The 27,790-nt window shown below is 51.0% G+C and overlaps 3 protein-coding genes across 4 annotated transcripts in view; 1 reads left to right on the top strand and 2 right to left on the bottom strand.

Moving 5' to 3' along the window:
* Nucleotides 1-1,699, bottom strand: part of IRF8 (interferon regulatory factor 8) — a 93,858-nt gene extending 92,159 nt beyond the window's left edge. Inside the window, exon 1 of the mRNA XM_060129654.1 lies at nt 1,608-1,699. The gene's annotated coding sequence lies outside the window, so the exon portion shown is untranslated. The remainder of the gene's footprint in view (nt 1-1,607) is intronic.
* Nucleotides 1,669-9,360, bottom strand: LOC132509099 (cytochrome c oxidase subunit 4 isoform 1, mitochondrial). Of its 2 annotated transcripts, none has more exons than XM_060129658.1 (5): nt 9,232-9,360; nt 7,992-8,065; nt 3,524-3,691; nt 2,800-2,931; nt 1,669-1,912 (listed from the first exon to the last, which is right to left on the bottom strand). In XM_060129658.1, exons 2-5 carry the CDS (start codon nt 8,062-8,064, stop codon nt 1,776-1,778), a joined length of 510 nt encoding a protein of 169 aa, XP_059985641.1. In that variant the 5' UTR covers nt 8,065; nt 9,232-9,360; the 3' UTR covers nt 1,669-1,775. The 2 variants fall into 2 exon arrangements, with proteins under 2 accessions (XP_059985641.1, XP_059985642.1); XM_060129659.1 differs by having other exon boundaries at nt 9,257-9,331.
* A 58-nt stretch (nt 9,361-9,418) lies between these two features.
* Nucleotides 9,419-25,280, top strand: EMC8 (ER membrane protein complex subunit 8). Its single transcript, XM_060129657.1, has 5 exons — nt 9,419-9,940; nt 18,021-18,097; nt 23,455-23,524; nt 24,226-24,320; nt 24,807-25,280. The coding sequence occupies exons 1-5, from the start codon at nt 9,710-9,712 to the stop codon at nt 24,964-24,966; spliced, it is 633 nt and encodes a 210-aa protein (XP_059985640.1). The 5' UTR covers nt 9,419-9,709; the 3' UTR covers nt 24,967-25,280.
* The last annotated feature ends 2,510 nt before the right edge of the window (nt 25,281-27,790 follow it).

Below are 27,790 nucleotides of genomic sequence, written 5' to 3'. Positions count from 1 at the left end.
GGGTGGGCGAGAGTCATCAAGTCTCAGCTCAAGGGCTACCTCCTCGGGGACGTCTCCCACCACCGACCTCGAATTTTTCCCACCCCCAGCTGAAACCCCCCCTCCATCACCACCCTGAGCCCTCTCGAACCCTCTAATTACGTTGTCCGTTGTTTCACTCGTCCTCGGTGCTCCTGGGAGCCCCAACGGTGAGCCCCAAGGGTCGTGTTCACTGTTACTCTCACAACATGCAGACCATGCATAAGTGCTCAGTAGACCTCCAGCTTAAGGATGGTGGGCTGGATCGAGCATTCATTGTTTCCTCCTCAATTTCCACGAAAATGGCAGTAAAGGGATTTTTTTTTTTTTTAAGGCATAGACCCACAAAGACAGAGAGACAGAAGAGGACAACAGTCTCATCTTGGAAGCTGACGCTGAGGTACAGGAGGCCATCCTCTGAGCAAGTGCAAGAGTGGTTCCGACGTGGCCGGGGGAAGCCCCCAGGCCCAGGGAGACTCCATGTGAAGCCACTCCGGGGCAGCAGCAGTCCGGGGGTCAGTCTCCAGCACCCCCGACTCCCACTCAGGCAGAGCCCTCGGCCTCTAGCTGCATTCAGCTCCACCACCCAACCCGAGAAGGGCCCCTTCCTCTTGGGGTCGTTCTGGGGAGTGAGACGGTGAGCGCCTGGCCCATGGCAGGGGACCCACCAGTGATCGTTCAAGGGTCAGAACTCCAGCCCCACCACAGGAGCCCTCGCTGGCAAGGAGCTGAAAATGGCGCTGCCCGAGGGAGGTCCAAGCCACCCAGAGCCACACTGGTCCTCACAGCCAGGCTCGCACCCCACAGCTCCCGGCCCTTCCTCTCCCCCCAGACAGCCCCCCGGGGAGGCAGCTGGCCCTTGAGAACAAGCCAGCAAGGCCATTTCCAGAGCAGCGGGAGATACTGCAATCAGGGGCTACAGTTCACCTGCCCCTCCTGTTACACTGGTTGGTTCAAGCCCTCTCACAAGCCTATCTGAGGCCAACTTCCTGTGACATTCCTCTGGTCGAGCTCTAGGGACCAACTTCCCTTCCCAGTCACAGCTCCCCCCTGACCCACCCCTGCACCGATGCTGCTGGGAGATCCCTCTGCACCAGCTCTATTCTGGAATCTGTTCTGCTTCCCCACGCAAGGGCTCCAGGACCCAGGGAAGGGAACGGACGTTAGAGCAAGGGGAGAGAACCACAGGATAGACCGAGGAGCCCCCACAGGACACCTGCCGGGGGCTCGGGCAGGGCTCCTTAACTCCTGCCCGGCCTACGACTGGCTTCGCTGTTGCTTCTTAGATAAAAAAAAGGCAGGAGCGCAGAACTCGGTCTGCCCTTCCCAATCTCGTGGTCACACACTCCAACCAACACTCACAATTTCAAGGGGAGAGACAGTCCCAGGAGAAAAGCGACCACGGTGAGGTCTGTCAGTCTGGCTACTGTGATGGGGATTTCACTCTCATAAAAATCTCTTGTCAAAACATCCCATGCCACAGCACTGTATATTTTTAGTTTTTATATGCTATTCCCTAATAAAACTTATTTTTGCCAGTTCATTTATACCCAAAGTGTACTTAATACGGACACCTGAGAGAAACTTACTGTGTTTCGAACGACGCTTTCACTTCCTTCAGTTATCATCAAAGAAGCAGCCACGAGGACGTCACGTAAACTGCTCGTTTATTAGCACTGGTACTGGGAAAGAACACTCCCGTAAACGTGCGGAGCTGCAGGGAGGTGACGGGGGGCTCCGGCGTGCGAACGCGGCCCTCACTTCTTCCACTCGCTCCTGTCGTAGTCCCACTTGGCTGAGAAGCCCTGGATCGGGGCCACCTTCATGTCGAGCATCCTCTTGGTCTGCTTGGCCACCCACTCCTCCTCGAAGGTGTGCGGGACGGGGCCGTACACTGCAGTCCAAAACAACTTCGTGAGGCAACGCTGTCCTGACCAGGCGTTTCCAAGCCAACGCGCTACACGGGGGAGGCCTTCCCCCATCTCACTGGCAACCCGAGCAGCACAGTCATCTGCCACTTGACAGCCACACACAGGCGAACACACTGATTTCGAATCCTGGGCACTGACAACTCAGTATTTCCAAATTATTCCTTCGTTTGTAAAAGCAAGCAATAAAATACTTAAGCTAAAAGCAGAGCGTCCTCTCTCCAGGATACAGACAATGGGTCTACAGGCAAGCACAGAGCACAAACAGAACGAAAGCTGACGCGGGGGAAGAGCAGAGGGTCACAGGTCTGTCACCGACCCGCGTCCACAGGCAGGCCACAAACACAGGATCACACCTGCTCAGCACGGGAAGATACCTGCTCGGCTGGACAGAGAGAACGCAGGACAGGCAGCACCAGAACAAGCACACAGGCAGCGCAACGCTGGCCGGGCGGAAACTGCTAGGTCCGAAGACCCAGAACTCTGGTTACTGAGCTGCAGTCCCCGACGGCAGAAGCAGCCCTTGACGCGTAAACGTTCCCTTCTCCTTGAGCTAACCTCCACTACTCCTTCTTCTGACAACTGACTGGCGAGCAGAGAAAGCACTACTGGATACGTGGCGGGCCGCACAAAGGAAGCCGTTCGTGACCGAGCGTGGCCCGCTCAGAATAAAGCAGACTCTGCTTACACCACTTCCGTTCACGTGAGCCAGTCTCTCAAACCCGGTACACAAGCTGGGGATGGAGCCCAGGACGGAAGCGCCGATTTTGTGTGGAGGCCCCATGGCCCACTCTTGGGCACCGAAAGATGCAGTCGTTCCGGGTACACGGCCCCTTCTCTCCCTGCCACTCACCGTACAGCTTCTCCCAGATGAGGATGAGACCAGTGAAGCCGATGAAGAACATGGCTGCGCCCACAACCGTCTTCCACTCGTTTGTGCTCCTGTTCATTTCTGCGAAGCTCTCCTTGAACTTGAGGCGGTACACTGGGGACAGAAAGGACAGCGCTGCAGGCGCAGAGGGCCATGGGGACCGACAGCCCCTCCGCAGCGCGGGGCTCCATCACTCCTCCCCACAACACGGGGGCGGCAAACATACAGCTAGGAACACAACACAGGCCTGAGGCCCGGACGCACCCACGCACACATAAGGGGGAAAGAAGGAGATGCATGAAGTTATGGAGTTTACTCTGGGCACAAAAAGGCAGTGAAATTCCTTCTCCTTTAGATTAAGGTTTAAGGGTCTTTTTAAGCCCATAATACTTTCATGCCTCTTTCCTACCTGACAGCGAAATTTCGCTGATCTTCCATCAATAATTTACAGCCAACCCAGTCCCACCCAGGGAGGCCCCGAGAAGCTACTCTCATACGCTAAGCCCTCCGCAGAGCCCTGCATCCTTGTTCCTGCTCCTCCCCGGGGGCGCTGGAGCCAACAAGCCTGGACAAAGGGGCCTGGGCCCTGGACAGCCCCACAGAGCCACAGGAACCCACCCTCCCCAGCACGCTGCGCTCTGAGCAGCAGCCCAGGACCAGAATTCTCGGCCAACGCAAGCTGCCCTTGCTTCCCTTCAATACCCACATTCCACTTTCTCATCGATGGAGAGGCTGCTCCAGGAGGCCTTCTCCTTCTCCTTCAAGGCCTTCTGGCTGGCAGAAAGGCTCCTGACGTGGGCCACATCGGGCAAGGGGTAGTCACGCCGGTCGACGTAACTCGGGAGAGCATAGTCTTCACTCTTCACAACACTTCCTAAAACATGCATTGGATAAATATTTGAAAATTCACATGGGTTCAGAGTTACAAACAGGGCGGTGCTTCTAAAAACCAAAGTAAGTACGTGTATGTGCACCCTGAAAACTTCAGTTACCCCAGGGGCTGTGGCCACCATTCCAAATAGCCACAGGACTGTCATGTGCAACAGGGAGCAGGCCTGTCCCGAGGGGCCCAGACGGCACAGTGAGGCTGGCAGATGGGTAACAGCAGCGCTCTTCATCACAGCAAAACAAAAACCTGCCAGGGGCCTCGCTAACAAGGCGGCACTTCCAGCAACGACCAGTGTTCATGTAGAGCTCAGAGGGGGCGCTCAGGTTCCCTGGACTGGACTGCAGACCGGACTAAGTGAAGGCCCTTCTGCAAGGGACTCCAACTAATAGGGAAGAACAAAAACAATATACAACTCATGAAAAGGGCTTCCCTGGTGGCGCAGTGGTTGGGAGTCTGCCTGCCGATGCAGGGGACACGGGTTCGTGCCCCGGTCCGGGAAGATCCCACATGCCGCGGAGCGGCTGGGCCCGTGAGCCATGGCCGCTGAGCCTGCGTGTCCGGAGCCTGTGCTCCGCAACGGGAGAGGCCACAGCAGTGAGAGGCCCGCGTACCGCAAAAAACAAAAAAAAAAACTCATGAAAGAAACAAGGTTCAAAGTTCAGAAAGAAAGATGTATGAAAAGCTGGTTACTGCACCCCTGCTTATTACAGCAAAGTACCAAACAACCTGTGTCCAACCAAGGACGCACTAAGAAGCTGTGCTCCTTAGAAACACGCCATCATGGAGCCATTTGGCCTGTTCAACAACGGTTCACCAAGCACCTACTGTATGCCAAGCGTGGCTCCAACCTGGGGTGATCAGTGAACAACGCAAACATTCCTGCCTACCAGTGTCAACGTGCTAGAAGTGGGAATCAAACAATAAACTACAGAGCATGTTGGGAAATGAGAGATCTGGAAAAAAAAGAAAAAGGCAAGCAGAGGAAGGGAACCAGTGGTACATGCATGGCAGGAAACAAGTTACAACAGTACAATGAATGACAGAGATCCATGTGCCCAAAATGGAAAGACAACTGTGTACCCGCCAAGTCACAGAACACTATCAGGGTTATGTTTTCTTTTTAAAAAGCTAAGTTACATGTAGATACTCACAGGTATGTGTAACTAAACACACAAAACCCCTGGCAAGTTAAACCCAAGCTGTTATCAGTGGAAAGAGGAGAGGACAAAAATGATGATTCTGCTCAAAAAGTGAGAAATTTTAGTGCCTTCACGTGGGTGTGTCCCCATGTATTCTTCCAGTAGAGAGGAAAAAAGTTCAGACAGCAGGGAAAAAAAGGAATAGCTTCAATTTTATTTAGGGTTTTCCCTCTGCAAAAAGCTGTGTTCAAGTCTACCCTACATCTGCAAGAAAATGTTGTGTTCCAAACTGATTTAGAGGTATGAAGTCCTGCAAAAATGCTTCACCTCTATTTAGCTTAGTCCCAATGATTAAAATCTCCCAAACACGTTAACAGTAGTGAAATAAAACCTTGAGTCTTAAAGCAGTAACGTTTCTCTAGGTGCGTATCTGTGACTTGCAAATGCCTAGCGTACTTATATATTTATACCCGACCTTATCCCAAAATGATGTGAGATGAAAATGGCTAGAATTACCTTCCAATTTAAAAACTCTCAAAATGATGAGTGGAGTACAAAGCACTCAGGTTACACATGAGTTATTAAAAATAGATGCTAACTGGGGTCATGAGAATGTTCTACAATTGACTGCGTGATAATGGCACAACTCAGTGAATGAACTAAAAAAACGACTCAAGTGCACCCTTTAGTGGGGGAATGTGTTATGTAAATTCCATCTCAATAAAGCTGTTATAAAGACGTAAATGCTCATAATCTTCAAGCACTCTAAGCATGAAATTGCACTTTCTAGAACAAGAATGGCCAATCCGTGCTCTCAGGGCTGCCAAGGGCTCTTCAGCAGTTTGGGCCTGGTCCCCAGTAAGTGGGGGCGGGGAGGGGAGTGCGGAGCACCGACACGTAAAGGTTAACACACCAAGCATTCCTGTTAAAGAGAGAAAAGCAAAGACGTTGCATTCTAGTGCCTGTTTTAGCATGTGTATCCTCAAACTGGATGGATTTTGGGGAGCCTCTGCTGAGGCAATCTGGTGAATCTAAGCTCCCCTCTCAATCAGACGTGTCACCACACAAATATCCGAACTTCCCACAAGGGCTACCAATGGCGCTCCAGACTGTGCTATTTTATGTGGAGAACCGGTTCATGTATTCGTGTGCGACTTGTACAACTAAAACTTTAAAATTAAAGGACGAGACTTGTCTAATGGACTGCAGTTCTCTCCACCTGCCTACCGTGTGCTGGAGACGCGGCAATGAACAAGCCCGGTAAGGTCCCTGGCCTCCAAAGCTGGTGCTCTAGAAGCAGACAACACTCTTAACTACCCCAAATCCACAGTCTCTAAGGGAGCACAAAGCAAGGTAAGGCAGGACAAAGCAAGGTAAGGCAGGACAGGTGGTCAGGAAAGGCTGTTCTAAAATAACACCTGCACGGAGGGTGATGATTCGAAAGAAGCAACCGTCCACACCTGTGGAGCTGAGGCAGGAGGGGCCCGCGCGGGGCATCTGGGGAACAGCACACCCGTGCGGGCTGGGAGCCTGAGCCCACAGGAAGGGCTGGTGTGGGCTGCTCTCTGCCGCTCTGGGTCTGACATGACGAGACCAGAGAGGCTGGGCGCTGTTCGTACTCCAGGCACAAGAAGCCAGCAGGGGCTTCAAGAAGGGACTGACTAGATCCGACCTTCTCTGCCTAACGCAATACCCTAAGAATAAGTCACGGCCAGTGCCACCGAGGGAGGTTTGAGTTGACTTCTTACAGAAGATTCGAACGACCAAAGGGACATGAAAGAACTCCTGGGGGTGACGGAAGTATTCTATGTCCTGACAGAGGTCATTGTTACACAACTGTGTGAGTGTACCTAAATCCATAGAAACGTAACACCTAGAAAAGATAAATTTTCCTTTCTGTAAATTATACTACCAACTAAACTAAGCAAACAAACTAAAAGCTAAGGAAATACATTAGCAAAACCAAAATGGAAACAAAATGTAATTTCTGTCCTACGTGACTTGCCAGGCTTTTAGTGAAGGAGTGCTTCTTTCTGCGTGTATTAACTAAACAACTAATTTTTTTCATTCCCTAGTCATTTAAATTACATATTTCAATAATACTCTTACTAATATGATCTGTTTTAGAGTCTATGTCCATCGTGTTACCCTGAGCAATACCAGCACTACAGAGAAACGTAAGACAGCAGTACTGCCAATTAAAGGACACAATTTTAAGGAAAAATTCACACACAAAGCAACTCAGGCAACAGCTTTTGAGCCCCTGGATACATAAGCCTTGCTCTCTGACTTTATCACCCACCACTCAAGCCTTGCCCTCGACCCCTCAGTAACACAACCTGCCATGCTGACTTGCATTTCCTCCTTCTGCTTGTTCTCCCTCCGACTGGAATGCTGTGAGGTTAAACCTACTAGCCCTTCAGCAGAGCAAGGCCTCTCCTCTAGAAGCCTCCCCTGTACCCCAGAGGCCAGGCTAAATGTTCCTCCTCAGGGTCCCTCTCTTACTGAAACGCTGCCTTCATGTATCTTCCCTCTCCAGACTGCAAACATCCTTGGGGAATGATTTCATATCTCATGTTCTTTTATTCTAAGTGCCTAACAGAGACAAGTACAAAGAAGTGCTTGATAAATGCAAAACTAACCTTGCTATGTGCCAGGCACTGCACTAAGCTGTTTACATATATTTCAGGTGAGAAAACAGATTCCTAAACTTGAGTAACTAGTCCAAGGTAGAAATGAGATTGAACCCAGTTCAGGCGAGGAACTCCAAGCTCCTTCCCTTCCATTGTCCCAATAATGTAAACCATGTTCAAGGTAAGTGGCTGGGAGTTTTGTCGGAGGGAGAGAGTGTTAAAGTCAGGTATAGTGGGGATCTCTTAAAAGGGGTGGAACTTGAACTTGAACCTGAAAATATGGGAAGGGAAGGAAAAGGGGGAAAATACCAGTCTAAGCAAAGACTCAGACCAGAATTCAATATGATTCATAAATAACTCTCTAATCTAGAAGTATGCCCCATTAACATATTTATACCTCCCCTCAAGTTCCTCAACAGCGTGATCAGGATCTTAGCCATCTCAGCCCTCTGTGTTTGAAACTCCAGCACAGGGCCTTAAACAGAGCAGAGCAAAAAGAAAAGTTACACTTACCATGTGCCCGTACACACACCGAAGTGGAAATTGCTCGCTTGCCAATTAGGCTAAATACTCTGGTAGCCAACATTCTGAAAGACAAAAACGTACCTTCCCTATGAATAAGCGTAAACACCTATTAGGAATGATTCCTTTTTGCCCCAATGCATTTTGGAAGTCAATGCAATTCTTTTCTCTTCTTCTCCCCCCTAACATAACTGATCCCTTCTTCATTACTGACTCTGAATTCACAAATTAACCTAGGATGAGATTTTTTTTTCTCAGCAGTCAGCACGTCTTAACGGAGCTTCATTATAAACCAAGCACCATATGTAGGCACTTAAGGCAATTCGGAGAAAACTGGGTTTTTGGGTTATTTTGCATATCGTTTCTCTGCTTTTGTCTTTTAAACATTAGCTTTCTTACAAAGCAAAGAGAAAAATATTTTTAAAGGAGACTCTGGAAAAGCTAGAATGTGCTATGATGGGCTCCATTGTTCAGAGAAAAAAAGTCAACAGTTCAAAGGGACGGTGGCACGCACTGCATTCATTATTTGGTTTAAGACCTAATGTGTGCACAAGACAGGAAGGGGAAACCCGGGAGAAAGGCTGCAAACAGGGCCCTGGGCCACTTCCAAACCCTGCAGGACAACGAATGACCTGGATGACCCCGCTCTCACCTGGGCCTTCACTGAATCATGCCTAGCTCCCCTACCTCCCCCTCCCTTAAAACTGAACGTTTCAGGGGACCCCACCGACGACGAAAAGGATGCCAAACGCATTCAGAAAATACCCATTACGGGCAGAAGCATGACAATCAGGGCTGAACTCGTTCCCGTTTCCCTTGTTTTCTCCACCTGCCTGGCCCGCGCGTGGGCGGACGCCGAACGCCTGCCCCTGAGCCCCGTTACACCCGGGGCAGTGGCGCAGCACCGTCTGAAGGGGTGGCCGGGAGCCCGCAAAGCGACCTGCCCTAGGGTGCGCGCCCGCGGCCAGCGGACGCTCCAAGGTCAGAGCCGAAGCCAGCCCGCGGCCGCGGCAGCACAGGCAAGGACCGGCCGATGCTTCTGGGAGGCACAGAGACCGCCACCGGGCAGCTCCGGAGCCCGGAGCCCCCGCCGGCCGGCCTCAATGTCACCGGGACCGGAGGCCCAGCGCCGGTTCCTGCTGGCGCCGCGCGGCGCGCACGCAGGCCCGGCGGCTCCCTGCGCCCGACCCTCACCAGCCTCGCGACGCAGACCGGTCGCCGGCCGCCTCACCTGCCGCCGCCCAGCCGCTGCTCACCTTGCCAGCCAACGACCGCCCTCTACGCCCCGGGTACTCACGACCGGAAGAGAGCGAGGCCGCGCCGCGGAGCACCACGGGATCGAGGAGGACCCCACCCCGCGCCCGACCGCACAGGAGGTCACAGGACCGGAAGTCGGGGGGCGCCGCGAACGTCGTAAAACGCAGGGCCGGGCTGCTTTCCGGCGGCCGCTGAGAGACAGCTTTTCGGCGGCGCCCGGCGAGAGGCGCGAGGGGAGACTGACGTGAGCTCATCGGTCTCTCCCGGGGGGAAGCCGGCGTCGAGAGGAGCCGAGCCCGAGCGGGGCCTGGCCTGTGGAGGCCTTCGCCAGCCGCGGGGCCGCGCCAGGCAGCCGCCGCCTCGTCCCACTTCTCCCCCGAGGCGCCGCACGGCCGGGCAGCGGATCCAGGCCTCGGCCAGCGCCGGGCCTCCGGGGCCCTCCCGGGCTCAGCATGCCCGGGGTGAAGCTGACCACCCAGGCCTACTGCAAGATGGTGCTGCACGGCGCCAAGTACCCGCACTGCGCCGTCAACGGACTGCTGGTGGCCGAGAAGCAGAAGCCGCGCAAGGAGCACCTTCCTCTGGGCGGCCCGGGTGCCCACCACACCCTCTTCGTGGACTGTATACCCCTCTTCCACGGCACCCTGGCCCTCGCCCCCATGCTGGAGGTGGCCCTCACCCTGGTAAGCGCGGGAAGGGTCCTGCCACGGAATCAGCAGGGCAGGAGACCGCCTGGCGATCAGCTTCCGAGCAGTCCCAGCTGGAAGCTCCCAGTGGTCCAGCCGGAGTCTAGACCCACCCCCGAGGTAGCCGTGACCATTAACGCACGACCCGCGAGGGCGCATAGGCCTTTGCCTGCACTTAGCAAGGCCCCGCAGATGGCAGCTCGTAGTGGCAGCGGCCGCAGGAGCGATCTTAACCGTCCTGGGTGTTTTTAGACGCTTTAGGCGACGAATAATGCATTAATTTTCTCACACCGGTATCCTTTATAGAAACAAGCCGTCGTTAACTGAGCGATGATTTGACACCGTTTGTATTTGGGATTTTGAGTCACGAGAAGTTTTGACACTGCGGTTTGGCTTTTGCGCACCTTCGCGGGGCCGGATCCGTGTCTGCCGTGGGTGTAAAGGCTGCGGTTCTTCCGACGTTAGTGCCCCGGACCCCGAGGGTAGAGGCACGTTTAGAGGCAGCGTTGGCCTCACGGGCACTGCGGCCCGAGAATGCGCCTGAGCGCTTTGTAAGGGAAGCTCGTCTGTCCTCCTTAGTGACATCTAGAATGCACCCGTGGTTTTAAAAGCTAAAACCCGCAGATGGCAGGTTTGTGGAATTTAAAAGCCGGAGCAGACATACCTTCCAGCCCGCACACTTCTGTGGGTCTGCTCACGACTGGTCGGTCTATTGAAGTACAGTGAGAAAAGATGTGGCATAGGGATAGACTGGCTGGTCATTGAATCCTAGGCAGTGCTTGTTGAGGTATGGTGTCCCATAAAGGAAAAAAGACCACCGATAAATTTGAGTTGAAACCTTAGGGAAAAATAAACTGTAGACTCAGACTTGCCTGGCTTGAGGTGCAGTTTTTCATATACATATAAACTATGATACTAAAAAAAATGAGTTGATTATGCAAAAACTAGTTAAGTTTGAGAAGGTGTAGCTAGAAGTCCTTTCTCTATACCTCCCAACAAGTAAAATGAATCCATTTTGTAATTTACCTAATTATGACACCCATGTAAAGTCTTGGTGAGCAGAAAGTATCTTTAGGCAAACGGTCCTCGCCTAAGCTTACTGGGCACATCTTTGAATGCCTTTTAAACTGAGTCATTGTCTGAATTTCTTCATATCATCTTGGGGCAGGAGATAGATAAGAAGTAAATGATATTTATAAAATCAACCATTTTAGCTCCTGAAGAAATAGCTTGTCAGTACCAATACATCCCTAGGGTGTGCATGTGTCTGTTACTTCAAGTCTTCTCAACCACCTGTCTTGATTATTTTGTTATCAAGGGAATTGCGCGGCGATTGGATACGTGAAGTGCATTCCCTTTCGGGAACTAGATCAACCAGTAGCATCAATGCAGGATTATTCAGTTGTCCAGTAGTGTCAGGCCTGTGCTGGGGGAGGGATATGCCTATGGATCAAACACTGCACCTGCTTCGCAGTTGAACTTGTACCAAGCGGACAGGTACAGTAGCGAAGCATAAGTGCCGTATGAGGAGTTGAGCAGAAAGTGGGGAAGGTTCACGTAACCCAGCCTTCCTTCAGGGGATGCAGGAAAACCGCTCAAGGCAGAGGGAGTAGCTTGTGCAAAGACCTGGAGAAAATGGGGGGAGGGGTATTTCGGGAAGAGCTAGAGTGTAGAGTATAAAGCGACCTGGCATGGAGAGAGGTGAGCAGTGGGCAGATTTCATTGTAGAGGACCTTGCAGATCACACAGCGGAGTTTGGGCTCCATCATGAGGACAGGGAAGCCACTGGAGGAGAGTTGCATGGTCACATTTGTGTCTTGGAGTGATTGCCCCAGCCTGCAGCAAAGAGGATGTTGGAAACGGGAGTATATATAATACTAGAGGCAGAGAGGTGGCCTAAACTAAGTGCACTGTGGAAGCAGAGGAGACAGACCAGAGAGAGCCAGGAGGGAGAATCCACAGCATTCTGTGACTAATCGTGTGGGGACATAGGGAAAAGGAAGCAAGGGTGACACACCTCTATTTCTGACTTAAGCATCAGAAGGACAGTGGCACCATTCATTGAGGGAAAATGACCTAGGGTTGACGGCTGAAAAATGGGTCTGAAACTCAGAAGATGGGTGGGCTGGAGACGTAGATGGGGGACCAGTAGCTTCCCAATGACTTTTGAAACCATGAGAGCAGGTCCTATTGGCTGGGACTATGTGCAATGAGTAGAGAGCCATGGACAGAAACCTGAGGAACTCCAGCTTCTGTGGGGTGGGTGGAAGGAGGGAAGTCAGCAGACTAACCAAGGTGGAGCCAGGGTGGGTAGGAGGAAAAGGTGTGTTGCTTTATCCCTAGAAAATCCTATCAGAAATAAAGAGCATCTTAAAGGCAAACCTGAGCCTCACTTGGAATTGTCAAAATAGGATTAATTCTTTTCATCCTGAAGTAAGCTCTACAGAGTTAAAGGGTTATGTTCCTATTACAAGATATAAATGCAATACTTGAACGAATTAAATATACCAACTGTAAGCAGCTGCATTCGGAGTCGCCTTTACGTGAATTTTCCCCAAGGATTAGGGCTGTGTCCACCGTTTACCTGGGGAGGGAAGATGCCCAGAGGGGCCCTTGACTCTTAAGGCAGGCCCACTGCCACAGCTTGTTAAGGGGCACTGCTTGAGGCCTTGTTCTGACCCTGTTCCCCCTGCATCACTGCACGCTGCACTCCAGACTCGCCTTCCAGCATGTCCCCAAATGTGCCCTTCAGTGTTTGTGTCTGCTGTCCAGCAAAATTAAGTGCAAACTAGATTCTCTGCGCTTAGCTTTTCAAACAGTAGAAACTAACAGCCAAAGTTTTATCCTTGCCAAGCAGTGGTGGTTTGTGCTTACTTTTCTTCTATTGATCAAAACTTTGAATCATAGACTCAGAATTTGAAAAATACGAGAAAGATGTCAACTGAGTACAAATTAAATAACTTTCAAAATAAAGTTATAAAGGAAAATTTGCAGTTTGAGTCCATCCACAAATTTTGTATTACAATTAAGATATTTAAGTTTATATCATTCAGCTTGTGACTTAGCAACTTTATAACCTGAAGGCAGTGAAAAAATCTCCGTGTATGGAGCCATGGTTTATCAGCTATAGAAGATGTAGTTTTAATAAAGCGTGTAACTCCATGAAACTGTGTAAACGAGGCCTCATTCTCGCAGCTTGTTTCTATTCAGGGAGTTTCGTATCGAGTTATTTTTGATAAGTGGGAAAGACTGACTTGATATGCAGTCCATCAAAGGGCAGCCTCAGATTCCTTTGCAAGGCTTTTCATTATAATTTTCCATTAAAAAAAAATCCTTGCATTTCTGGGTGCTTTCTATTTTTTTTTAAAGTACTTATGCCTGTTAATTTATCCTTATAACCCTTTGACGTAGGTAGTGATGGAATTATTTCTAAAAGCAAAAATCCATAAAATGTCAGTAGGGAAATGAGCATAAACCTGCTGTCTCCCTAAGCCCTCTTTGCCCTTTTCCCCGGTCGGTGGCTTCCTGGTGCCGTGGACCTGCTCTGCATTACATTCTGCTCCAGGACTTCCTTCTTTGCCGGTTGGTCTAGTCACCGTGACTTGGGTCTAGAATTCTTTCTGCTGCCTCCACACGTGCCTTCTCTACTCATCTGCACAGGCTGCTGCCCCTCTGGCTTTTGGCTCAGCCCCCTGCTTCCTCCTGCCCCTTTTTCTCTCCAGAACATAAACGTGCTGGCCTGGGAGAGGGAAGCTGGCTGCTCTGGGTTCTCCTTTCAGTTCTTGCCCTTGACCTTCACCCTCTGTCCCCATGCCATTTACCTCCAGAGCTTTTCCTCCTTGGAGCCAGCTCCTTTCCTGCCAGAGGAGGATCAGCAGCCGACTTGAGAAGGAGCTTTTCTTCTCGTGAAACTAACAAGCCCTCTACTTTTAGAAGCCAGGGCCTGCTCATTGCTGCAGACAGGGAGGCTTGTAAGTGGCAAACACGGGAGCAATGCCCTGCTGGGGGTGGCTCTTATCAGCTCCCTGCTTCGCCTACTTCATGGCTGTTATATAGCCACCTGAGGTGGGTGCTGGTGCTTTGAAAATTACAAGGTGCCTCATACGTGCAAATGTTAGCGAGATTGCTGAGAGAAGCTGCTTTCTTTGTGCAGTCTAACTGGGAACGGATGAGTTGGGCCCAGGGCCTTCAGTCGTTCTCCTATGTGTCTGGAATGGAACGAGCCTGAAAGGGCATTGAACAGAGGGTGGCAGACTTATGCCAAGGTGAAAGTGTCCTTCTTTCCCTCTGAAAACTAAAAGAAACTACATAAGCAAATGCACGATTTGGACCCTGTGTTCAGAGTCACTTGACGAGTTTCAGAGTGTTGTCCTGAACTTGTTCATTTTGATCGTTCACAAGATGCATCACGGGAGTAGGGCATCTTAGCAGCAAGGTGAGGAAGATGGAAGCGGATTCGTTGAGAACAGCGGTCAGACAGCTTCTCAGTTCTTTTGCCTTGTCCGGCCCCACTTGGGAGGGAGCGAGTTGCTGTTTGGGCTGACTTCAGGATTCTGAGGGCCCTCAAGAGCTGCCTGCCCCACCCCCACCCTCCCGACTGTCCACACTGCTCGCCTCCTCCCACACCCTGACTCTTACTGCCCGCTGGGTCACTCTCACCGATGAGGTCTGGTTCTACTGAAACTTGTTTATGCCCCCTCTGTGGGCTCTGATGGCCAGTTCTCCATTCCTCAACTGTGGGCCACTTGTGTCTGAATCTGGACAGCTGCGGACAGGCTGTGCGTGCCTGTCAACAGGCATCCAGACTTAACTTGGTCGTTCTTTTTTGAATCATTGAAAGGTTTCTAAAGCCAAGCCAGAGCTTTTGTGCCTGGTTCACTTTGGGGACAGCCTCTTCAAAGAGTTCTACTAGGGAGATCCCTGGTGGTCTAGTGGTTGGGACTTAGCACTTTCAATGCCTGGGCCCAGGTTCAATCCCTGGTCAGGGAACTAAGATCCCGCAAGCCATGCAGCATTGACAAAAAACAAAAACAAAACAGAAGGGCTTCCCTGGTGGCGCAAAGGATAAGAATCTGCCTGCTAATGCAGGGGACACGGGTTCGAGCCCTGGTCCGAGAAGATCCCACATGCCGCAGAGCAACTAAGCCCGTGCGCCCCAGCTACTAAGCCTGCGCTCTAGAGCCCGCGAGCCACAACTACTGAGCCTGCGAGCCACAACTACTGAGCCTGCGAGCCACAACTACTGAAGCCCGCGTGCCTAGAGCCCGTGCTCCGCAACAAGAGAAACCACCACAATGAGAAGCCCGCGCACCGCAACGAAGAGTAGCCCCGCTCCCCGCAACTAGAGGAAGCCCGCACACAGCAACAAAGAACCAATGCAGCCAAAAATAAATAAATAAAATTTTTTTAAAAAGAGTTCTACTAGAAGTTCAAGGTCCTGACATTATTTTTCTGCTGGAATTTGGTTAGGCCCTTGGAGTTTTACATACAGGAATTCACCCCTCGTTAGGTAAAGTGTAAGTTGAGGTGTGCATTGTGTGTGTCACAAGAATCATCCTTCATGTCAAGTGACTCCTCTGCTCTCTGAGTGCAGGTATAAGGTGCCACCATGTGTTTGCTAAGGATTGAGTCCTGAACCGATACCTTCAGCCCAGGAAAGGGATCTGGGAGAGCTTAGACTGCTCACTAAAGACTGCTGTGGGAGTCCCTGGTGGCGTAGTGGTTAGGAATCTGGGCTTTCACTGCCGTGGCGCGGGTTGATCCCTGGTCAGGGAACTGAGATCCCGCAAGCTCATGGCCATGAGCTTGGCGCAGCATGGCCATAAAAAAGGACTACTGCTGGGGATGGTCAGGATAGCAGCAGCAGAAAATAATTATCTTATATTAAACGTAGCTGTGGTGGGCCAAAAAATGGCCCCCCAAGATGTCCACACCTCAATCCTTGGAACCTGTGAACGTGTAACCTTACGTGGTAAAAGGGACTGCAAATGAGATGAAGTTAAAGATCTTGAGACGTGGCGATTATCCTAGATTGTCTGATGGACCCAGTGTCATCACAAGGGTCCTCGTAAGAGGCAGCAGGGTAAGAGTCAGAGAGAAGAGTTGTGACAGAAGCAGAGGTCAGAGTGGTACAGCCACCAGCCACACCTAGGGTGACCCCTAGGTGTCGGGAAAGGCAAGGAACGAATTCTCCTCTAGAGCCTCCAGAAGGAATCAGCCCAGCGGACCCATTTTAGACTTCTGACCCGTAAGATAAATTTGTGTTGTATTAAGCCACTAAGTTTTTGTGACTTGTTACAAGGGCATTAGGAAGCCAGGACAGTAGCCAAACTTGGGATACCATCTGTAGTTGTGACTCTGGCTATAAGAACAGCCCACACCACAGGGCTGGGAGAGGGGCACCCAAGTGGGCAGGGGTGAGGGTCACCTCAAGTGAGGATACACTCAAGAGACCAGTCTTTGATCAGAAACAAAGACTGAGAGGGCTACACTAAAGGATGGGCTAACTTATGGGTTTGAGTTCAGGGAATGGGACCAAATGCCAAATTTTAGAACAGGGCTATGCCCTTTGATACCACATAGAGATACATTTAGAAAGAAATGAAAGAATTTGCTGCTGTAAGCAGCAAGAGAGAGTTTCTAGAACTCATTCCTTGAAGAGGTGATAGAAACAAAATATAAGTAATTGTGGAATAATTTGCATCAAAGTTACAGTGAAAGAGCCGTTATAAATATTTTGTAGACATGGCTCTCGTCTTTTGAGTGGATGACCAAAACGTCTAATTCGTTCACTGAGCCCTGGTTTTGGCCAAATGTGGTAATTTGTGAGCTCTTAGGAAGCCAGAATTATTATTCTAATCCTTGTGTGAGCGAGGGAACCTTGGTCTGTAACCATTCTGTAATGTCTGCTTTTAGTCATAAAGGAGACTGTTGGAGACCCAAACCAGAACTTGAGAAAAAGAGCAGTAGAGCTATGTTTAAAAAAGGAAAAAAATAAGAAAGAAAAGAAAAACATTTTTAACCAGTTACTTTGAAAAACTCGAGGATCAATTTTATCTCTTCTTTTGCAAACTGAGGATAGAATTTACAGCAGTGTATTATTAAAATTCCATTATGGCAAAACAGGATGACCTTTTGTTGTTTTTAATAATAGCATTAGACCTGCAGGATGCTAAATCTGATGAGAGAAGGGTGGCATTATAAAACAAAAAACTTTAAAAATCCGCTGCCATGCTCCCATTTAAAAACATGCCACAGAGAAGGGCGTGCGCGTGCACGCGCGTGCCTGTTTACCCCGCATCCCGGCATGATGGATTTTTCATGGTGTGTTGCTAGGAATACGGAGATACGGTATTAAAGCAGTTGGCTTTGAAACAGACTTACATTCCCAGGCTGGCTGTGCTAGCTGGCTGTGCAAACTTAGACCCTCTCCGAGCTTTTTAGTTTGCTTATCTGTGAAGGATTGATTTAAGGCTTATTCAAGCCCCAGAATGCCTCAGTGCTTCATATTGTCAGAGAAGGTGGGTAACTCTGGTCTCACCTCACCCGCGGCACTGTACCCATTTAATATATGTCTGCACTGGGGCCTTCTGCTGGGACTGGGGGAGGAGGTCATTCCTCATGTCCAGCCCCACCCTTCCCAGTCATTACAGGGTCCTCCTCTGTGGGAAGACACCCCACCTCAGTGAGAGTTGGAGCCCAGGCTCTTCTTTGCTTTCTCTGGCCTCACGTGGACTGTGGAAAGCAAATTGGGGTGACCTTCTTTCCCCTGAACACCCATTTCATTCTTGTTTTTTCGTTTTGTTTTGTTTTGTTTTGGCGGTCTTGCTCGGCTTGCAGGATCTCAGTTCCCCAGTCAGGGATTGAACCTGGGCCACAGCAGTGACAGCCTGGAATCCTCACCACTAGGCCACCAGGGAACTCCCCCATTTCATTCTTATAGGGAGGAGGATACAGGGCTTATATCTGACTTGTCCCAGCATCCGGCGGGGGGGGGGGGGTTCCCTCTGTTTATTGAGACTTGATATTTAAGGGAAAATCATTCACCTTTTCTTCCCAAATTTTGTTCTTCTTTCAGATTGATTCATGGTGCAAAGATAATAGTTATGTGATTGCTGGTTATTATCAAGCTAACGAGCGAGTAAAGGATGCCAGGTATGTCCATGCAAAACCCCTCTGTGGTCTGAAAGAATGATACTGTGAGGGAGATGATCTCTGCTACACGTTTTGACCTCTGGTCTCAGGATGCAAAATCTGTTAGAACCCCTCTGGGCCCTCCTTGCTTGTTTATGGTATTCCGGGGGACTGCGGTATGGGTAATTCCAAACAACAGTAATTCTAAACGTTTAGTAATTCTAAACATTTATATTAACGTTCTGTTCTGTATCTTCTTTATTTTGCTTGAAGGGAATTCATAGAATGAAAGCAACAGTCCAGGGCCTTCTGTTTCTATCCCCACTCAGCTGTGTCTTGCTTCCCATTCCCAAGGTGGGAATGATGTAGGGCATAGCATTAGGAAAGAACTCCGCCCTTTTGGGGGGTTAAAAAAAGAGTAACTTGTAGGTGTGGTGCTCTTAAGGTCTGATACTTTGATGAAAATGCGGTGTTTGCTGCTTCTTTCACGTTAGGTTCTGGTTTCTTTTATCCGGCTATTTGCACCGACTGTGATTCTCACTAATGAGCAAAGCTGAGGTCTTTGCTTTATTTCTGCATCAAAGTCCCAGCAGAAAAACACTTGACACCCTGTAGTTAGGATAATTTGTGGAGGACTTAATAAGGCGGTTGTTTCCAGAGCTGTGAACGGTATGTAAGAGAACTCAGGAGAGGGTGGTGCAGTCACCTGGAGCTGGTGACAAAAGCTGGTACCTGCACTGCCAGAAGGGGTGAGGGGGGTTGGGTCAAGACGTCCGGCCTGAGGATAGAGTGCCCTCTGGTCGAGGGGTACAACCAGCAGCCAGCCTGATGGGACCTCACAGGCCGAGTCCCAGAGGAATCAGCACCCTGACCAGCCGAAAGCCAGAGGCAGAAGCCGGGGGGCCCTCACACGCTTCCCTCACGTGGCCAGGCAGCCTGGGACGCGGTGAAGGACCCCAGACCGAAGTGTCTCCTGGAGTCACATCCACTTGCCCAGCAAAGGCAAGAGGCTGGACTCACAGCGTTAGGGCCATAATACAATAAGCTGATGAAACACTTCAGGGATGGAAGCCGTTTTGCCCTAGAGGACTGGGCCCAGTCGGGACTCAGAGGGAGACAGGGTCACCGGCGCAGACTCCTGTGAAAGCCTCTGTGTGGGCCACGGCGCAGGGGCGCCCTCTGAAGCCTGGCTCCCACGCTCTTCCCGCCCGCTGCCGGTCGGGCTCTCTCTCAGGTGCATCTCTTGTTGACCACGCCTTCCTCTTGAGCCCCCCTGCCTCCCGGGTCCTGATGAGCTGGGGGTATTCATGGCCTGTTCATGGCCGGTGTCAGTCTTGGTCTTTGTTACACGAAAGAGGCTGCAGGGCACAAAGAGCCTGTCCTGGGCCAAGCTCTGCGCTGAGCCAAGCTGGACTCCTGGCCTTGCCCTCGAGTTGCTGGATTGAACACAAAAGGCACCGAAACCTAGGCCTGTGGTGCAGGCCCCCAGGCCCCATGCCGGGAGGGCGGTACAGAGGGCTGTCCAGCAGTAGCAGGCAGGCATTGAGTCCATTGCTGTGACCAGAGGGGCCCCCGGGGAGGGGTGTCGTTTGAACTGGATGCTTGCGCGTGGCAGGGTCCTGTCACGTGCAGACGTGGAGAGCAGAGGGAAGAGTGCGGAGCGGGGACAGCGTGATGCAGACACCGGGTGGAAACCGGCAGGAGTGTGGGGCGCACACACAGAGGGGGCGCCAGCAGGCCACCCTGACGGCTGTGAGGCATTTCACTATTTTGTAAGCAGCGGGGAGCTGTCCTTGGAAGGTTTCCCTGTCCCGAAGCTGTTCTCGCAGGAAGGAGAGGAGACCGGGCCAGAGGGGATGGTGCTGGCTTCCTTCCTCCCCCGCCCCCAGACGCGCCCGCACAGGCTCTCCCCTCCGCTGCCTCACTTGGCTCATGGCCTCTTCATCGTCCTGCCTCTGTTCGGACCTCATTGCAGCCCAGCCTAGAATCATCTTGCTCAGACACCACTTTCATGCTCTTCACACCTTCTAGAATTTCCCAGGTCCTTCACCTGCTCTGCTCAGGAGGTCTTCATTCTCCCACTGAAGCCAGTGTCTAAGTGCCTACCAGCCGTTGGTGAGATCTGTAGAGAGTGTGGTGGGCGGTGAGACAAGTGTGTCCAGTAACCCTCTGGATCCCTTCTGACCCCGTGAGCCTCGGCCATACTCCGGGATCTAATCCACCCCCGCAGCGTGTTTGGAGTAAACCTCCAGTCACTACCACTGTGCCTGGCCTGGGGCTTTCGTGGTGTCATCCTTTCGAATCCTCACAAGGGCACTCAGCTGAAGAAACTCCAGCCAGAGACGCTCGCTGCACCAAAGCCACACAGCCAGGAAGCTCAGAAGCTGGGATCACGCTGACTTCCTTCTTCGGTACCGTTTGCTTCTACCTAGAAAACCTTCTCTTCTCTCTTCAGCCTCGCCTAGCTAAAATTTTGCTCCTCTTTCAGAAACATCGGCTGATTCACATCGTCTCACAGCATAAGCTTTGGAGCCAGGTTAGATTTGCATTCAAGTCCTCAGTGACTTACTGATTCACCACTTTGGCCTCAGTGGTCCTGTCTGTAAAATGGAGCTAAAGAGTTCATCCCTCGGAGAGTGGTAGTGAGGAGGGCAGAGTGAAGCCACGTGCAGCGTGCTTATTAACTTTGTGTTTGATTCCAAGTAGAGGCCGGTCCTTTTACTAGTCCTGCGATTACCTTTTTTAAAAAAGGATCATTCAGTCACTGTTTTAATCGGAGAAAAAGAACTATAAGGTGTTTGTAACTAAAAGAACTGTAAGGTGTTTGTAACCTAAAAACTTCAGGTTACCCCATCAAGTTTTATTTGATCATTTCATAATTGCTGGAGCTTTGCGTCATGATAAACATTTCATGAGGGGTAAATTTCAGTACCAGGTCCAGTGCCTTGGCCTGAGGTAGAAGCTCAGTAAAGAGCTTTTAGATGTAAATGTGAGCTCTCAGTCACAGGTAGATGCCTAGTCTTGTGTGGGTTGGGAAGGGGGAGTGGCAAGAGGCTTCCTTCTCCAGGGTCCCCGCCGTTGTGTTTGGCAGCTGACTGTTCACAGGAACAAGGACTTGCGCAGCCTGGTTGGAAACAAAGTACTGACCTGACTGTCACAATGTGACAATCTGACATTAGGAGTGGAGGGGTCGGTGTTAGAGACTAAGTGTGAAATACAAATAAGAGGTAAACAAAATTGGTAGTTCTTTGAAATACTTTGGCAATTCATTAACTATTGTAAGTTTTAAGTTCTTTCAAAAGAACACGTGTTAAGTGTGAGTTTGGGGGCACCTGAAATGAAACATAATAAATGTTTCTCGATCCCCTTCCCAATAAAAGTCACCAAGTACTATGATAATCATAAACGTTAGGATAATAGTATTTTGCCAGTTTCTTTGTGGCAAATGCTCCTAGGGAGAAGATCACGCTCTTAGCAAACGCTGGCTTCGTTTCCCTTCGCACGTAAGGTGTGAGTGAGCGAGGACCCGCAGAGACTCGGAGCGCGGTGCGCCTTCTCCGCAGTGGGCGGGTGAGTCAGCAGGTCCCACTACGCCGACTCCTGTGAAGCGCTGCCTTCACTTTGAGGGCCTTCCGGGGTGACCTGAGGGACAAGAATCCCTGAGGCCCTTTCTCTATGAAACTTTTTTTGTTTCATTTTTCTTAACACGATACTGCAGATAAATAATCACACATCTCTATAAATTCTCAATTTTAAAAGTGAAAATAGAATAATTAGATAAACTTATAAAGCATTGAACCAGCTTTTTTCACCTCAATCACAAAGAAACGATCGTAATTGTGTGGTGTGTTTCTTTATGGCTCTGTCCCTGCTTTGGAAAGCTGAGACTCTAATTGTGCAGGGGAAAAAGATGCAGAAAAAGACAACTGCATACCAAGGCTTAAGTGTTCAGAGAGGGGGCTAATGGACCTCATCTGGGGCAGCTGGCAAGACATCCCAGAGAGGATGGTGTTTTCTGGGCATTAAAGATGGAAGGAATTGAGTAAGCAGAGGTGGGCGCCGAAGGGCATTCCAGGGCATTCCAGACCGGGAAAGGTCTGAGCGGGAGGAGGGGTGTGTGAGGAGGAGCCGCGCAGACAGTTCCCTGGGATGGAAGGCACACAGAGCGTTGCTCCGGGGGTGGGAACGGTAGCTGGTCCCGTGGCGAGAGCGGCTGGGTCTGCCAGCCTGAGCACGGGGGGCTTTTATCTTCTAAGAAGAGCCTGGAAATTGAGATTGGTGAGGAGGCAGTTTTAGAAACGCATGCCTCTGGTGACAGGCTGAAGGGGGCGGGCGGCAGGGAGAATGAAGGAGGCAAAGGGGAGGCGCCTGGAGCGGGGCTGGAAAGAAGTGGGAAAGGTCACCTCAGCCAGAGAAACTGGGAACAAGGCGGCCTGCCCGCCTCGGACTCCAGCCGCCCCGGATTCCAGCCGCGGGGCCTTGGGAGCCTGGCAGGCGGTGGGGAGGCTTCGGGGTGCTGGCCCTCCGGGGTGAGGGTGCAGACGCCAGCCTGCACGGCATAGTGAGGAAATGGAGCGACAGGGACAGGATCGTCAGCTTACTAAAGAGGTTGAAGAAATATGGTTGAAAGCGAGAAGAGAAGTTGGACCGTGGCTGGACAGAACCGCTTAATTTTCCTGTCCTAAAAAGGAAAAGACTCAGATTTGACATCAGAGCTGGGCCGGTTGTGGGGGAAGGGAGCTAAGTAAAGCCCCGAGGGGGAGGTCAGAGTGGATGGGCCTGCGGGCGGGAGGAGGGGGCGCAGGGACGCGTGAGACCCGCTCTCCAAGTCACCCTATTGACGTAAGGTGGAAAGTTGCCATTTATCAAGGTTGCGGTGGGCGCAGGGCCAGAGCCAGCCAGGGAAGGCTCACGAGCACGGAGAAGATCTGGAATGGCTTAGGAATTTTTAAAACTAAAAAAAAGGAAAAGCAACTGACCCCATTCCAGCGGCTGAGGGCGAAGATGGAGAAGGTGGGCCCTGGAGGCTGCTGGCCTGGGGCAGCTCTCAGCAGCACCGTTGTCGCAGGCCCTGGGTGGCGCTCTCCCCCGGGGTCCAGGGAGCCTTTCCATTTAGAAGACACCCTCTCAGGACCCCCTCCCAGGGCTTCCTGGTGGGGGAAGGGCCCCACATGGCCCACGCAGCATTCCCCATCTTCACCAGTCACTGCAGGGGGAACGCAGTCACCAGAAGCTACTTAAGCGGGCGGGCGTAACAAGCTCGGGCAGCTTACGGGTGCCCTTGGTCTCTGTATCATTGCTCTCCACTCTGCCTTAGGCAGACAGCGTTGAACGGCGGTAACTAGAATGCGGTAACCTCGCTGGTTCTTCTCTCACAGTCCAAACCAGGTTGCAGAAAAGGTGGCCTCCAGAATCGCCGAGGGCTTCAGCGACACGGCTCTCATCATGGTGAGTCGCTCGCGCTCGCTCCGGAGTCTTCTGTGTGCGGGTGGCTTCTGAGCGTCCTCTTGCTGACGTGGAGCTCTATCTGTGGATGTCAGCGGTTTTCCTTCCTGCGGGTACTTCATCGGACCGTGGCCCCCTTTTGCAGTCTGCTCCCAACCGCACGCCACTGCTGTCCCGGCGCACGGAGTTCCAGGGGTGGGGGTCGTTCCACTTCAGCACGTCTCACAGCGGGGTCCCCATGCCAGCACCACCACCACCACCTGGGAATTTGTTAGAAATGCAGATTCTAGGGGCCTAGCAGTCTGTGTTTCAGTAAGCTTCCAGATGATTCTCACGCACGCTCAAGTGTGAGAACTGTTGGATTACGTTAGCTGGCACGGCTGAGGGAGCAGGGGAGGGAGCCAGGGAGGGGAGTAGCTCTCCTCAAGAGCCTGTAAACCTCAGTTCAGGTGGGATTCTAACAGGGAAGGCAGAAGTAAAGTTTGGAAGCTTCACGTTTGTGAAAAAGCGGTAAAGTACTTAGTGTTTCTCCGGTATGACACAGTGCACCTGGGCCGTGCTCTCGTGGTGTCATGCGCTGTGAGGTGGGGTTTCGGCCACGGGCAGTGTTGACACTGGTCCTGGGGGAGCCACGAGGAAGGGTCTGCGGACTTGCAGCAGAAGTGCTGGCTCTGTTCACGAGCATGTCCTTTGTCTCGTTGCAGGTAGACAACACTAAGTTCACGATGGACTGCGTGGTACCCACAATCCATGTGTACGAACACCACGAAAACAAATGGCGCTGCCGAGACCCTCACTAGTGAGTGCCCTGTTCCCGGGATGGCCCACGTGCCACGTGTGCTGGTGCCATTCCGGGCACCCAACTCCCACAGGAAAGCGTTTTTAAGTTAGCGTCTTCCCCAGAGGAAGAATGTTCCTCGACCCCTGGAGGACTGAGGCCTACAGGGTTTCCGAGCAGTCAGGACAACCTGAGTGTCACTCGAGGGTCTTCCCACCCCAACCCCAGGGCACCCCTCCCCAAGCCACACCCTCTTTCCAGGCATTTGGCTCGGTTTATTTGTAATCAGTCATCTACTTCCAGCTTTTTCAGAACTTCATGTGGAGGGTGACTCTTTCACGTTTCAGATTCCTTACGTACATCTTCATGTGTTTAAACGTACGTGTTTGCTAGTGTTCAGTATTGTCTTCCTTTATACCACTCTGCATGTGGCTGGTTTCCTGTTTACTCTATTGAAAAGCCGCCGGTTTTCATTAAGAGGCTGATTTCTCCTGTTTCACCTCGTAGCGATTACTGTGAAGACTGGCCAGAGGCCCAGAGGATCTCGGCATCACTCCTGGAAAGCCGGTCCTATGAAGCGCTCGTGGATTTTGATAATCACCTGGATGACATTCGGAATGACTGGACAAACCCAGAGATCAATAAAGCTGTTCTGCACCTGTGTTAGGGAGGGATCTCAGTGACTGGCCTCTGGGCATTTCCGCTACACTGAAGAAGAAAAGCTATTTTTAAATGTAAATAAAATCTCTCATAGCCCGTGTGTCAAGCTGACAGTTTTCAGAAGTGGCATGTGCCTTGCAAGAGGGCACAGTGTCCCGTCAGTCGTCTTTCTAATGCAGAGCCTCGAGAACAGGCACAGACTGTCCCACCTGACCATCCCTGTGGAGTCCTTCCCAGTTGTACGTTGCTATAATTCTTTAAATCAAAGCTATTTCTGCTTGTCCGAGATTGTTCCTATTAAACGATTTTAACCTTTTATAATCTGGAGAGAATACTTTTTTTTCTTTTTTTTTTTTTTTTTTTTTTGCGGTACGCAGGCCTCTCACTGTTGTGGCCTCTCCCATTGCGGAGCACAGGCTCCGGACGCGCAGGCTCAGCGGCCATGGCTCACGGGCCCAGCCGCTCCGCGGCACGTGGGATCTTCCCGGACCAAGGGACACGAACCTGTGTCCTCTGCATCAGCAGGCGGACTCTCAACCACTGCACCACCAGGGAAGCCCTGGAGAGAATACTTTTTAAGGCTTATGAACTATCTTTAAAAAAAAAAAAAAAAGGCCCAGATCTTATACCCAAATGAGAGTGCGTGTGAGTTTTCATCCTGTTTGAGTTAATATCCAGACCCTGGGATTGGGCAGGCACGTAGCGTGCGGGTGCCGAGCAGTGTCTGAGAGCTGTGTGCTGGTGTCAGCAGCTACGAACAGCACGCCCCCGCCCCCCCACTGTCAGGCTTCCGTAGCTGCCACGACTCTACACGTCGGAATAATGCCACAGTTGCCTGAGGAACCTTCATCATTAAGGGTAAAAACAAACATTGTTGGGAAGGCAGCTTGGATGGGAGCACAGTGTAATAATCCTCAACCAGAAAGCTTGTAAACCTGTGGAACCAAAGGAAAAGTGGAACCATGCTAAGATTATCTTAAAGAGGCAAGAATCGGTCCTGACTCCTGACTGACTTGCATGATTGTCCGAATGGTTCTAATTTATGTCTTCAAAACAATTATTTTTTTTGTATTTGAAGCAACAAAAGCAGAACAAAACTTAGGGTCCCGGAGTTTTATACTGCACTGTCTGTAATCATTGTACTTGAAACAATCAGTCAAGCTTTTTAACCCAGTCGTAGGAAACTGATGGGGAAACTTTATGGTTCCATTACATCTTTTTCTTTTTTACATGAATTATTTCACGCAGAGTTCAGAGAACTGTACCTTTGCTACTGTCTTTTTTTGGACTACATGAAGGAAATTTGTAACAATCGGATAATCTATTGCAAAGGTTTATGACACAGCATTCACTATTTTCTCTTAATAAGTAGGAAACATTTCAGCATTGCTTACAATAGATGTGCTTTATCTGGTCCCCCAGATTTTCTCTTCTTTCTTCAAATCCCGCTTGCCCTTGGCTTTTTAAGCTGACTTTAAGTCACGTGGGGAAGACAAATGAAGGGGTGATGGATGCATCGGTACACTTTATCTTTTCACTCTCCTCGACTTAGACGCCAGGGCCAGCACAAGTGGAATGCAGTGCACAGTCTCGTCCCAGATGGGTCTGTATTTGTTTCGAAAAAGAAAGAGTTATCTCCAGCATTTACCACAGAGAAGCCTGTCTTGGGACTTCCCTGGTGGCGCAATGGTTAAGAATCCGCCTGCCAATGCAGGGGACAAGGGTTCGATCCCTGGTCTGGGAGGATACCACATGCCGGGGAGCAACTGAGTCCGTGCGCCACAACTACTGAGCCTGCACTCTAGAGCCCGCGAGCCACAGCTACCGAAGCCCGCGCGCCTAGAGCCCATGCTCCACAACAAGAGAAGCCACCGCCATGAGAAGCCCGCGCACCGCAACGAGGAGTAGCCCCGCTCGCCGCAACTAGAGAAAGCCCGTGCGCAGCAACGAAGACCCAACGCAGCCAAAAATAAATAAATAAAAATAAAATGAAAAAGAAAAGGCTCTCTTTTCCTGGGATTAAAATGAACGTGTGCTACCTCCAGGTCAAGGTCAAGGGGAACTGGCAGAGCTGTTTGGAACAAAAGGTGTGGCCAAGGCTAGTTTTGGAGGCAGTTTTGGAGGCATTGCAAGGATAGTCTTATTTTCCCTCATTTTCACCTCTTTGTGGAATTCTTGTTCTTGATGCCCCCACCTTACCAGGAACATGTGCTGTTCTCCAGTCTGGATTTCAGCCTAGAACCAGGCGCCCCGTCCATGGCTGAGTCGGGCTTATGTTTTCAAAAGAAAGCATATTAAATACTCTAAAGGGAGGAACATATCTGTGCAAAAAACAAAAACAGATTTCCAGAGTGCAGATAACTGGTCCTGGATGCTTGTAAAGACAGCAGAAGCCTCTGAGGGGAGCCCCAGGCCCTGTGCTGGGCTCCCCTCCCTGTTACCTCTCCAAGCCTTGCTGTGTGGCCTCTGAGCCTCCAGTCTCCTGGCCCTAAGAACAGTCTTCATTCTTCCCCACGCAGCATAAAAGTGAGAGCCTGTCAGTTAGCCACTGAAATGGACTCATACTCTGCCTTTTCCTAGAAAAGACTTGAACAACACAAAGTATATTTGTACATTGAAGAGATCTTCGTCCGTCAAAATGCCCTTGAGTAACTCTTTCCTACTTAAATCTGAAGGGGTTGGAGGGGAACGGGGAGGGCGAGGGGGTGGGGTGGTGTAGCGATATCCCCTTAGAACCAGCCATATGCTTAAAATCCTGGTGGACATTTTTCTGTCTTCCATAGCATCTATCCATCATGAAGTGAGTGGGACAGATGAATTACTGGTTTATG

This window comes from Lagenorhynchus albirostris, chromosome 19 (genome assembly GCF_949774975.1).
Source record: "Lagenorhynchus albirostris chromosome 19, mLagAlb1.1, whole genome shotgun sequence".
Classification (NCBI taxonomy): Eukaryota; Metazoa; Chordata; class Mammalia; order Artiodactyla; family Delphinidae; genus Lagenorhynchus; species Lagenorhynchus albirostris.
This window is presented reverse-complemented; position numbering and strand designations above follow the sequence as displayed.